General features: G+C 42.9%; 1 protein-coding gene across 1 annotated transcript in view; it reads right to left on the bottom strand.

Moving 5' to 3' along the window:
• Positions 1-5,091: 5,091 nt before the first annotated feature.
• erc2 (ELKS/RAB6-interacting/CAST family member 2) overlaps positions 5,092-12,857 on the bottom strand; it is a 29,966-nt gene continuing 22,200 nt past the window's right edge. The window contains exons 10-19 of the mRNA XM_061069196.1: positions 12,533-12,735; positions 10,859-10,981; positions 8,975-8,986; positions 8,546-8,669; positions 8,265-8,425; positions 7,584-7,731; positions 6,700-6,788; positions 6,193-6,644; positions 6,090-6,139; positions 5,092-5,118 (exon numbers count right to left, since the gene is read on the bottom strand). Of these exons, the coding sequence (XP_060925179.1) occupies positions 5,092-5,118; positions 6,090-6,139; positions 6,193-6,644; positions 6,700-6,788; positions 7,584-7,731; positions 8,265-8,425; positions 8,546-8,669; positions 8,975-8,986; positions 10,859-10,981; positions 12,533-12,735 (1,389 nt within the window). The remainder of the gene's footprint in view (positions 5,119-6,089; positions 6,140-6,192; positions 6,645-6,699; positions 6,789-7,583; positions 7,732-8,264; positions 8,426-8,545; positions 8,670-8,974; positions 8,987-10,858; positions 10,982-12,532; positions 12,736-12,857) is intronic.

Raw genomic sequence — 12,857 nt, 5'->3', positions numbered from 1 at the left:
ATCATGTTGTATTTATACTTCAGATGAAATACCATGTAAAAGGATTTTTATCTTTTTCAACCCCTTTCCGCCACGTGTGCCTTCACATGTATTTCTTTAGAATATAAATGCTAAAATAAATATTGTATTTACTGTGCTAACACTTCATAATCAGGATTAGTCTTATTTTGTAGGTGGCTACTGTTAATGTGTCATCATTCTGCATCTGTCATCATTGGAGGATGATCCAGACTGATAATTGTTTAATTCAGTTAAAGTGCAAAACTGTAGGAAGAACTCAAATGTTTTACTTAAGTGGACCAAAATGTACTAAAGTATAAGTATCGCATTCTCTTTTTTACTAGAGTAAAAGTATTTAAAGTGTTAAAAGTAAAAGTACTTGTTCCCTAATACTACAGTCCACTTAATCATAACGGATCTGACTCTGCAGTGACCTCTTCTGAATCCATCGCAGGTGTTTCTTCACCAGTGATGCTGCCTCTTTCTTTTAAATAATAAAACGTATTTCAGAGTTATTTCAGAGTACAGATATTTGCTGATATGTGGAGAAGTAAAAGTAAAAAAAGGACCTGAATCTACTTAAGTTAGAACAGATATATAAAACATTTACTGAACTAAAGGAACTTTGTTATGCCACCATGTACAGTGTTGGTAATTCACACAAAGTGACAGAATGAATAATTGTTATTCAAATAGGTTTCAAAGTTATCAAAATTCATTTTTAGCACTTTAACATAATGTTTCACTGCTGAGCATATCGTAACTTTCCGGCTCACTTGAATTGCTAATGCTTGTGCTTAACAACAGTATCAAACCATGCATTGAATACGTGAACTATATTTGTATTATCAAGGGTTGACCGATTTTAAGTTTGACGAGAAAATCACAAATGGAGACAGAAAGAAAGTCACTTTTATTTGATGGATATAAACAAGCTGGCCAACACTCAATAGTAATATTCTGATACAGCACATACAATAGCAAACTGGGGCACTGAGGACAGCCTCCTAGGTTTAAAAAACAGAAAACAATACAGAGTCTCCATGCTTCATTCAAAACTTCGACTCAGTCTCACTTTTTTTTCTCTGGGGACTTCCTCTGATAAAGTTCTTTTTTAAATAGATTTCTCTCTTGTGCATTCAAAACACGCACAGACACACACCCGGAAAACAAATGCAGTTGTGCTCACACACACACACGCACACACACGCGCACATGTATCTCTTTTCTGAATACATTTACACCCCAAAAAACATGCTGCACTCTCACAAAACTGCACAGGCTGTCTACTAAGGGGACACAGTAAGTGAGACACACACATCAGTCTCAAACACAACATCACACCGTCACGATGCAGATGCAATTAATGTATGAGGAATGATGCATCATGGGAGATTAGCTCACGTTCACACAAGTAATCATTCAGCATGCTGGACACTCACATTTAACTTTGTTCCTAGGTCTTTTTGTACAGATCAAACATTTACTTAAACAAATAGTAGTCTCAAACTGGCATATTCAATAAATAAAGCTAACTGAAATACAAAAATCAATAATAAAAAAGTAAACACAATATTTGCTCTGTCAAAAAAAAAATGTTTCTGGCATTGGTCACAGTGATTTGTTTAATTCAAAGTTATTTAGCGATGTAGAACAAAAGAAAAACAACCTGTATACATTGATATAGTGAAAATGTGTGTTAGGCTTTTCATACTTTTTTTGTGAAGGCCTTTTGAAAACTACTGGTGAATCTTCAGGCCTTTCAATGCTCACGCTCTCTACAACACGGCTGCTTCTAGGCACAGGTGCAGACTTGACTTCTCGTAATCCACCTCACACCGAGTGCAAGGTCAGTCATTCACAAACCGGGTTCAGTCTTAAGTCTAAGCCCAGGAAACCAGCCCCAGCATCTAAGCCCCATTTCTCCCAAAACCTGTTTGACACAACAGCTGAGAAATCGCTCTGCATAGAGAACAGGAGATTATCCTTACATCGTCACTTTCAGTTGGCACGTTATGTAAAAATCAGCATGCATGGGAACAATTGAAATGTTTCATGTTGTATACCATGTAAATCATATACGCTATTTCATGGTAGGAGAACCCCCTACTTCAAGTATTCAGTAGATAAGGACCTGAAAATGGAGGATTTGTACTCCGCCCCCCTGATGGTGTAGTGAGAGGATTTTCGCTCCTCTGTCTTGTTTGCATTGTCGTCCCTTCCTTTTTGAGAAAAAAATAAAATAAAATAAAAAATCCAAATCAGGACCTTTCTCTTAACATTCGTGAACACGAACACCAAAGTTACACACCATCTGTTGATTCTTGGTCAGTGACAGGAGCCGTGAAGGTTCGCGGTGGAAGCAAGAGACGTAGAAATGATGCATGTATCCCCTCGGTTTGAGGAAGATGGGGGGACATGGAAAGACGTTTATATACAACAATCAACACTTGGCCATTTAAGGGAGACACACAGGCACCATGAGAGGAAGGAGAGGAAGTGGAGGGGGTAGTAGTAACAGTCTAATTCAATTTTTCCACTACACTGTAACAATGTGTGTTGGTATTTCTACGTTTATCAGCTTTTTAACCACGGTCACATGTCACCACTTCTGTTTACAAGACGACGACGACAAACACGCAAAAGAAATGTTCATCCCGACAGAGTCGCTCAAACCTCCACTTAGATAGTCCTCACTCACAAGTGCAAGTTTCCGTCGGCTGAGTGCAGCAGACGTAATCTCATTGCTACTTATGTGAGCTGCAAAATTCTGTGTTTTTTTTTTCTTCTGAGTTGTTACCACAGGGCAGGTGGTCTTCAACTAAGTTGTTTTTACACGTAGAAAGGAATGTAATAATGTAATCTTCTCTTAACTTCTATATAGATTTGGATATAATTCTCTTTTTCCCATAAACTACTTTAAAGCTCTTTTTTTCCCTCTTTTGGACTGTCCTGTATTTTCAGACAGGGAATGTAACTTGCTGCTGCTGATGCTGCTGCTTAGGGGTTTTCTCACAATGTACAAATCAGAGGAAAAAAGAAAAGTCACACCACTCAACACGAAAAATAAGACATCTCCCCGACCTCCAGCCAGTTAGAAAAATAACCATGAAGAGAAAAAAACATAGTATCTCGTCAGCTTGTAACGATTTTCTCACCACGTATAGACACAATCTATAGATTTCTCTCTATATGTATAATATATGCATATCTATCATATAAGTGTACAGTTGTCATGAGGCACAGGCCACCTTGTTGAGAAGGAGTAAACAAGTCACTATGTTTCAGGAGGTCACACACACTACTGGTGGTTGTACAGGGGTGAGGGGAGCATACTGTGGGTGTCAATGGTACAAACAGACCTGCAGGGAAAACATCTATTGGACGAAGCCCCCACTTCAGAGTCAATAATGGAATTTATGACAGCAATATTCATAGAGGGGAATCTCCTCTGTGTGGGTTTCCAAGTGATTGTTGCTCACAAAGCCCCCATTGTCAAATCGTATATGTACAAAGACTTTTACAGCTGTGTACGAAGTCCACTGTGGCATCAAGTCCCTCAACTGTAAAAGGACTAAAGATGCTCTTGATGAGGTCTTCTGACACCATTTAGTTTGAGCACCAGCAGAAGCACCATTAGTAGAAATTCCTGCAACACAGAGGAGGTGCATAGGTGCATTGCCTCAGAAACTCAAAATACTCTGGTGAATATTTTCTGACCTCTCTCTTGGCCATTCAGATAGGGTGGTTCATTACTCTAAATTCGAGTACGGATGGGGAAATAAAAATGCATTCACTCTACGTTGACATCTGCATAGATTGATTCTTTTATTTTTTGACTACTTCTGATTAAAATGAGGTAACATGGAGAGAAAAATCTATGGCAACCACAACCTTAAGGCTAAAACAAGCCCAAGAGCTGGAGGGCCATGCTCATGCAGCCAAGGAAACCCCTTGATGCTGCAAGCAAAGCCAAAGGCCTACTACAGTATCAGTCGACTGAAAGCTCTTCCTTCTTTAGCCAACAAGAAATTAAACATGCCGCCTTCAGGTTTGGGGAATAAAGCAAGTGTAGGGACACTACGTCATTATTAGACATGCTGAACATGAGGTTATCTAGAGAGAGATGGAGGATAAGGTAAAGGTAAAAGAGAAGATGTCCTACAACCAGATGATAAAACAACAGAAGACACTCTGCAGGATGAGGGTGATGAGAGCCAGGTAGAGGGTCAGATGTCAGATGTCACCAAGTGGGTCAGCAGGGCAGTGAGGATCGAGAAACCATGAAGTCAGGCCAGGGGAGCCAACCAGAGCTAGAGGTGTCAGTCAGGCAGGTGAAACACACAGCAACACAACCATGATCTTTTTCCAGTGAATGGAGGAAGGATGAAGAAACACAAAAAGATTCTGAGCTGTCAGTCCGACAGTCATGAGATCTCTGCCGGGAGGATCAAGAGGTCGATCGCTCAGCAGGCGACAGACGGGTGAGGTGACCTTAGTGGGACCTCTGATGCAGAGCTGCCATGTTGATCACATGCCTGTCCGAATGACAACCTGACACACAGAGCACTTCAACATCTGCCTCTTTCCGTCCTGTTCAGTTCCACAGCTGTTCTCGTGGGCGGAGCAAGTGGATGACGTCGGCTCCTGTTCACACAAAAAGGTCCCAGGTCACCTTGAGCAGATGATAAAGAAAAAACGGTTTAAGTGTCAATTTGGAATAATCTTTTAGAACAAACACTGAAAAAAAAAAGGTTTGATTTTACCTGTCGAGCTGTCAATCTCTCACGGGACCTGCAGACCTGAGTGAATCATCCTCTTCCCCCAGAAAAATTTTAAAAATAACATAGCTGAGTGCAGATTAGGTGAAGATAATAAACGTTGGTTGGGTAGTGTTTCAACATCATGGCATGGCTGTGCTCCTCCAGTAGTGACTGAATCATCTAAAAGTGAGAGACGAAGACATCCAGATGTCACGCAGCTGTTGCGGTGGACACTGCAGGCAGGGAACTGAGAATCACTCAGACGAGAAGTTTTAAATATATCTCACCCCTCAAAACAACATTGGAGCTTTGGTTGTCACAGCAAGGATTACGCCCAAATGCCCTCCTCATCATCCTGTTGTCGGCAGTGGTACAGGCCAACAGGAGCAATGTGCATGAAGAGAAGAAAAGAGACAGAAACTGGAATAACTTCTCATCAAAAGAAATCACCGGCACAGCAGGCAGTATGATAAATAAGTATGTGCAGAATTAATGTTTAGTGCCAAGTAGTTTAAGTGGTGCTTTTTAGGATTTTATGCAGCTTTATAATTAGATGGTTTGCATCAGCCCATGAGAAACTAACAATTATGAGGATGGTTTCATTTGCAGCATATTTTGGTTAATGTTTTACCATATAAACGAATGAGCTGACATTGTAACCTGTTAGCTTTTTGTTATTTATTTTGAAATATAAAGAGAAAACAAATATAAAAGAAATCACCATATAAGGAATTCTGATAAATAAGCTGTCTGAGACCTCCTTCTGGGTCTGAGAAATAGACTGTATATTAAGATGGATGACACATCTCCACTATCCAGGATTAAAACAATATATTATGGATATGAACGCTGCCAATGACGCAATTTGTTGACAGTGTCTAGGCAGTAGTGAGTGGGGGGTGGAGCCCCAGTATTGAGGTCCCACCGATTTGTGAAGTGGATCAATTGTGAGTCGTTGTCATCTGACATTAAATCATTAAATATAAACAAACTTAGAAGAATTGATCTTCACATTTTGACATACAATAAAAGACAAAAAACAGCTTTGACAAAATGTACTTAATGTGTATTATAAATACACATTGCTGTTGGTGCTGGGGAGCCGGTATAATAAATACACATCAAGAATATGTATATTACGTACGTATATATATTTATAAAGCAGCCAGCCATAGGAAAACTGATAAATTCAGTGTCTGGTTTAAAAACATTTGGAAATCACTGATTTGAAGTTTAAATCATTCCTGTGCACATTAATGTGTTTAACTAATTTGTTGAGACTTTTAAAATTGTGTGTAACAGGGATGACATGGCCAGGTGTCTGACCTGGTCTGGAGTGGGACGGTGACCAGCATGTGGGGGTCCGCGGGCTGGCCCTCCACGATGATGTGGCGACGGATGACGTGGATTCTGGGCATGGTGTGGGTGCTGCGGGTGCTGAGGATGCTGAGGATGCTGAGGATGCTGAGGATGCTGGGCGTGCTGCGGGTGCTGCGGGTGCTGCGGGTGCGGCCCTTGTTGGGGAGGACCATGTGGGTGCTGCGGGTGAGGGTGCTGCATAGGGGGATGTCCATGTGGGTGCTGTGCTGGGTGCTGTGCTGGGTGCTGTGCTGGGTGCTGGGGGTGCTGTTGGTGAGGGTGCTGGGGCTGAGGAGGACGTGGGTGCTGTTGGTGCTGTTGGTGCTGGGGAGCCGGTTGGGGATGCTGGGGATGCTGCTGTGGGTGCTGCTGGGGATGCTGCTGGGGGTGTTGCTGATGAGCAGGGTGAGGGTACTGTGCTTGTGGCTGCTGGGCATGAGGGTGCTGTTGGGGGGTCTGAGGATGCTGAGGATGCTGAGGATGCTGAGGATGTGGTGGATGAGTGGTGTGTGAGTATTGAGTCTGCTGAGCATGGGGAGGGTTGGGGTATTGGGGCTGTGTCTGCGGCTGAGCGTGCGGTGGCTGAGGCTGGGGGTGGTGAGGACCATGTGGGTGATATTGCTCATCTTCATAGTTGTCGGCGATCAGTTTCATCCTGCTTTGTGTCTGTAGGTAGAGTGAACTGGTTAATGCATGAAGATCTGCAGCCTTCACAATTGACCAATAAATAAGAAATACACACAAATCAGTGCAATTATACACACATATGCTTTCTTGCACAGTTAGATGAGAAGGTAAATACTACTCTCATGTCTGTAGGCTGAAATGTTAAGCAGATAATACCTCCTGCATGTCCCATTCTATAGGTACTGGCGGTGCTGCTCGTAATAAGCTCAGGTGGAATGGCCAGATGGAACCCCCACCACCCTGACCCCCCCTTTGCCCAGTCACCAGTGGATCCTCCCACACCAGGCTCCCAGATGCATCTGCACCCCGACCCTCAGAGTTCATTCATTTCGTGGTCTTTGCTAGTGAAAATGAACTCAAAGCCAACAGCCCATTAGCTTAGCTTAGCATTAAGACTAGAAACAGAGGGAAGCAACTAGCTGGATGTAAAGCTTTGCAAAATGTGGCCAATATTTTCAAAAAATGTTGAATTCAATCATCCAGGCTTGGTTTATTGTCACTGTTTCTACTAAGCAATGCAAATTCCCTACATTACGTAATTATAATGGTATTCAAATATCAAAGTTACTGTTCAGAATCATGCTGCAGGTAACTAAATGCTGCATTTGGGTCGGATGCCAAAAGGGCTCATGATATGAACACCCTCCTGTAGATGAAATGGAAAAATGGCTAGTTGCCTTGTGCAGCTATATTTTTCATTCTGATTAAATGTTGCCTTGGCAACCAGCTCCAGTGCGGAGGGAGAATTCCTTGACATTGTGCTGCAGTACTAACGTGCTGTTTGAGCTGGTGCATCAGCTTGTCCCGCTCCCTCTTGAGGCTCAGCACCTCCTCCTGGGTCTTCTTCTTATTGGAGGAGGAAAGTTCCAGCAGTGCAATATTTGCATCTTTCTCACTGATGGCTGCCAGAAGAGCCTGTTGTCTGAGAAGAAAGAAAAAAAATAATTAAGGCTCAGAAATCTGATTAATATCAATTAGAGAAAACATGAACTAGATGCTGTATTGTTAAAACATTTTAAAACTCTTTTATTAAAGAACTGAATAAAGCTATTTTTATGTTCACCTGCATTAATGCCAAATTATGATTAAGGGCATTACGATCTTTATTTAAATAGGACTAAGGTTTAAAGTCAATAGACGTTTTGGAAATATGCTCATTTACGTTTGTGCTGAACTTTAGATGTGAAGATTGATTCCACTCTCATGTCTGTCTGTTAAATATAAAGAATCAATAAACATAAACAGATGTGAAGCAAACAACCAGAAAAAATCTAACTGTAGCAGTAAGTCTAAAGTTTAAACTGTGTCTTTTGGTGGTTGTTTATAGAAGATGTTGAAAAATGTTTCAGGCCAAAAAAACCCCAATGTTAATAGACACATTTAAGCTGCTTTCTGAGACGAATAATCTACTCCTGTGTTCTTCATATGTTTGTCACATGTGGTGATGACACTCACTTCATCTCCAGGATCTCCTCCAGCTGTTTTCTGCGATCTTGTCTCATGCTGGTGAGGTGCGTGTCCCTCTCCTGCAGAGACTGCTGTGTGGAGGACAGACGCTGCTTTGTGGCGTCCAGCTCCTGCCTCGTCCTTTCTAGCGTGGTCATCAACTCCTCCAGCTGAGAGATGACAAACATGATGTAGAAACAGACCAAGGATACCAAGACATTCCAGGCTCACACATTAGTGAAGTACCCCTGTAATGAGTGGTGAAAATTTCTCATGGATAAAATCTGCACCTTTACGTGGTGGCCACTGTCCATGGAGCCGTCCTTGCGAGGGTCCTGTCCTAAGCCTTTCTTGTCTCCTTGTGGTCCCAGCTTTATGTTTGGACCCTTCTTAGTCTGGTCTTTGCCTCCTTGTCTGTAAAACCACAACAATTCAAGAACAATTTTAATTTCAGTCATTTTTCAGAAATCGGTAGTACTTAACCGTGTACCACAACAAAAAAACACGTCGGGTGCATTTTGAATGAGACGTCTTTCAAAATGGCGCCTGTCATGAGATCCCCAGGAACAGCAACAAGACATGAGCATCACGGATGAACTGATGGCTGCATGTTAGCATGGCACTGCTGAGATGACCCACAGGTTTAAGCACCAGAGTTAGTGTGGTGGGGTAGGTGGGGATTGGGGCACGGTGGGGGCAGGGGCAGGGGCATTGCTTACCTGGGAGCTAGACTGCAGATGGGGGGAGGAAAAGGTTGAAGAGAAAGGAAGGACAGGACAAGTGGAGGAGACATTGAAAGCCGGAGACACACACACACAAGAAAAAAAAGTAAAAGAAAGAGACATTAGAACTGGAACATAAAGAGACAACCACAAGAAATCAATACAGAGGACCCAGAGGAAATCACAGTGTGTTCGCTGATCGCCAAAGTGTGTGTGTGTGTGAGGGCGGCTGGTCTGCAGCCTGACACAGCTAATGCAGGATGCACCGTTTCTGAAAACACGGAACCATGTGCATCTGCTGCCAAGCCTGAAGGTGGCAGACATGCAGTCAGACAGGCAAGAATCAGCCGGGCAAAAAACGAAGGGGAGAGGAGGACGGGGTTCAGTGCCGGGCAACGGGGGGGTTTAATCAGGTCGGAAAGAGGGAGTGAGCAAGGGGGAGAGTCAGTTATGGATGAAGGGGTTGATCAGACGAGAGGAGACCCGACTGAACCCAAACACTTCAGGGACAAAGGTGCAGTCCAGACCCTACATAGGACAGCACCTCACTCACTGAGCACGTGTCCACCTGGAGCACAGCAGCTCTATTCATGCAGGCTGATCATTTCCCTTCAGTGTGTGGTAGCAGGGCCAGGGTGGGGGACCATTGGGCAGGGGAGCACCGGGAAAGACCACTTGAAAAGAGAGGGGGCTTTTAGGAGACGTAACAGGGATGATGTGTGGGTGCCAGAGTGAGTTAGAAATGAGGAGGGGGGGTACAGAGGGGTGACTGGAATGAGCAGGGGAAGCGTGCTCAAGGCAGGAGAAGGCCTCAGCTCTAAGTACAGAGACGTCTACAAGCTACAACACACAACCACACCAAACACCACAAAAACACAGAAGGGTGCATGTGTGTCTGCATGGGTGTGTTTGAGATGTTTCCACAAAGGTGACGATGAAGTAAAGCTTGTACATGTCAGTAAGCTACAATGTAGGAAAACAGAAGGAGCACTCTGTGAAATATACCAAGTTTTCTGACTGCTAATAATACGGTGTACAATCCACTAGTTACAGTTTTACTTAGTTTCTAATGTTTATACACACATGGAACAATTTTAGGACTTTTCTGGTACAATTGTGATTTTTTATTTTGTTTGTAAATTCAGAAATTTGGTTTCAGGTTGGTTGAATCGTTATGATAAGTTTTACTTTGACTTAATCGTAACAGCAACAGCATAAAGTGATCCTTCCTGTTCTGGGAATCATGAATTCGCTGAATAAATCGAATTCAAATGTAATGATGTTGATGTTTAGCCCTTACACATTTGCTGAGGTGCAAACCCTAAACCTTAAAGTTTCTACATTATATTGAATTTTAATGTTGAGACACATACAGTTTGAGTCATTCCTGAGCAATTAATCACAATTTGTATGGGGCTTTTATCTTGGTGATTTTTCACACAACTAAATTTTGATTGGGTTCTTCCTCATTCTGTCATCGGTGCCGAGATAAATAGTTGTTAATGGTTCACGTGCAATTTGAATAAACAAACATGCAACACTAACTCAACTCTCTCTCTCTCACACACACTCACAAACACATTCTCAAAGATTAAAAACCATTCATGGACCGTATGCATAGAGTTAACCACTGGTCAAACATGCTGAAAAGAAACAAGAGCAAACACGAATCCAGGAATCTTTGTATTGTGTGCACAGCTGTCGAGGAATGACGCCACAGACTAACAACAGAGCTTTTCACTGTGACACAAAGACCTGGGATTCCTACAGACAGCAGGCACACCCAGGCACACGGGTGAAAACCAGATGCAGGAGCAGCAGCAGCAGTCGGAGACTTTAACCCCCGCAGCCGAGCTGAAAGTGCCAGGGCAGAGCACTCACTTTCCCAGGAAATCCCACACCATGCCCCCTATCTGCTGGGGGGCAGCAGAGACAGAAGGGAGCGGGTCAGGGGGAGCTCTGCCACTGGGACGAGGGATGAGGCGAGGGGCAGAGGGAGGGGGGCTGGTGTCGGGTTGGGGGGGGAAGAGATTGAAAAAAGGCAGGAGTGGATTTGAGGGAGGAAGAACGGGAGGCCAAGGTTGAAAGTGATCAGTGGCAGAGGGTTCAAAAAACGGAGAGGTGGGCATGAAACGGAAAATTGAAAAGGGAAAACAGGACAGAAACAAAAGAGGGCAAGAAAGAACAATTAATCAAAACACTTCTGACAAAGAAGCACAGACACTGACACACAGTGACCCTGAGGAAAACTATCACTGGTTTCAACAATAGGTGGAACTAAGTGGGCAGGGAGAGGGGCTGTGGTCCTGTATGGTCCTCATTCAGTCCAACCAATGGTTGTCCCATCAGTTAGAAAAGCCGTCCCAGGTGAAAGACAACATGGTGGCCTCCTCCAGAAAGACACAAGCCTATAGCAGCTTCCACGGGTGGAGACTCTGGACCATGTACGGCAGTGAGAGGTGAGCCAAGAGTTGATGAGGCCACCAGCTTCATTTATGTGGTCCATTAACTGAAAGCTTTTCCATGACAGAAGGTGACTCAAGGACACTTTGTGTTCACATGTAAAAACGAGTCAGAACTTTATCACAAAGACACAAAGACAAGACTATGACTGGATCCAGTGTGTGTGCTGATAGACCCTGATGACTTCACACATGTACAGACACAGACAGCTAAACAGATATAAAAACACACAGTACATGACAAAGCTGAAATACTGCTCATAACCTCACAACACAAACAGATGTGTGTTGTTGAGAAAAACAACAGTAAAGGGTTGGTTGACCTGCATAACTTTGTGTGTGGATGCATTACTGAAAAACAAATCTCGAAGAATAATATCATAAATTTCAAACTAGCTCCATGACAGCAGCACATTTTTGGAGAAAATATGGATTTTTGTAATTTTAATGAACCAACTCTTGTAAAATGCCTAAAGGAGAATTGCTTAAAAATACTTAAAAATTCGGTCCACTGGATTACCTCAACTGGAAGCCGTGACATGACGGTAAGGGTTCCATTGTATCTTATTGGGCAACTGCGATAGGCTGCGAAATATCCACTATAAGTTATTTTCTTCAACAATAAAATGCTCTTATTTTTATAGAGTCTGAAAACATAAAGTACAAGGGACAACCATCAAAGTCAAATGCTTTACTGACATTGTCCACATTAGAACACGAATAGCTTTTCTCAGTAAATTCCACGTTTTTCACCGTCTTCCTGTAAAAATCTCAGTCTCACCTCTTGAGAGTGACACCTATCGCTAAGAGAGATACGTGTCTAGACAGAGATAACAATTTGAACCTTTTCTTGATGAATAAAACCCTTTCAGTGGACATTTTATGGACTGTCACACTTGCCCCATAAGATTACACTGTTGACACTACCGCAGCATTATTATTCAGTTACACATGCACATTCATGACAAAATTCCCCTTTAAACGTTGACAAATGGCCAATTATTTGAAATAAATAGTATACAGTTCAAATCTATTTAGACTTTACTTTTACAATAAGACAATAAATGAGACAAAAGTCTCAAAGACTAGTTACCTTTCCAACTCTGCGATCTTCTTGTCCTTATCGTTCTTTTCGGTCTCCACCTCTCGCAGGATGTCCAGGAGTCGCTCCACCTCCGTCTGAGACTTGCCGGACTCGTCCTTGTAGTAGTTCATCTCTTTCTCCAGCAGCTTCACTCGATCTACGAACTCTGGGTTCCCTCTGGGGCCCGACTGCTGCTCCACCTCATGGGCTTTCTGCTTCCATGCAGCAGGTGGAGAAGACACACAGAGACAAGAACACGTGTAAAGACTCACTCAGAAAATGTCCAGACAACCATCCAATGTTTTACTGGCCATGACAAAGATACACAAAGCAT

This window comes from Limanda limanda, chromosome 4 (assembly GCF_963576545.1).
Source record: "Limanda limanda chromosome 4, fLimLim1.1, whole genome shotgun sequence".
Lineage (NCBI taxonomy): Eukaryota > Metazoa > Chordata > Actinopteri > Pleuronectiformes > Pleuronectidae > Limanda > Limanda limanda.
Note: the sequence above shows the minus strand (reverse complement) of the source record. Positions and strands in the feature narration are given on the sequence as shown.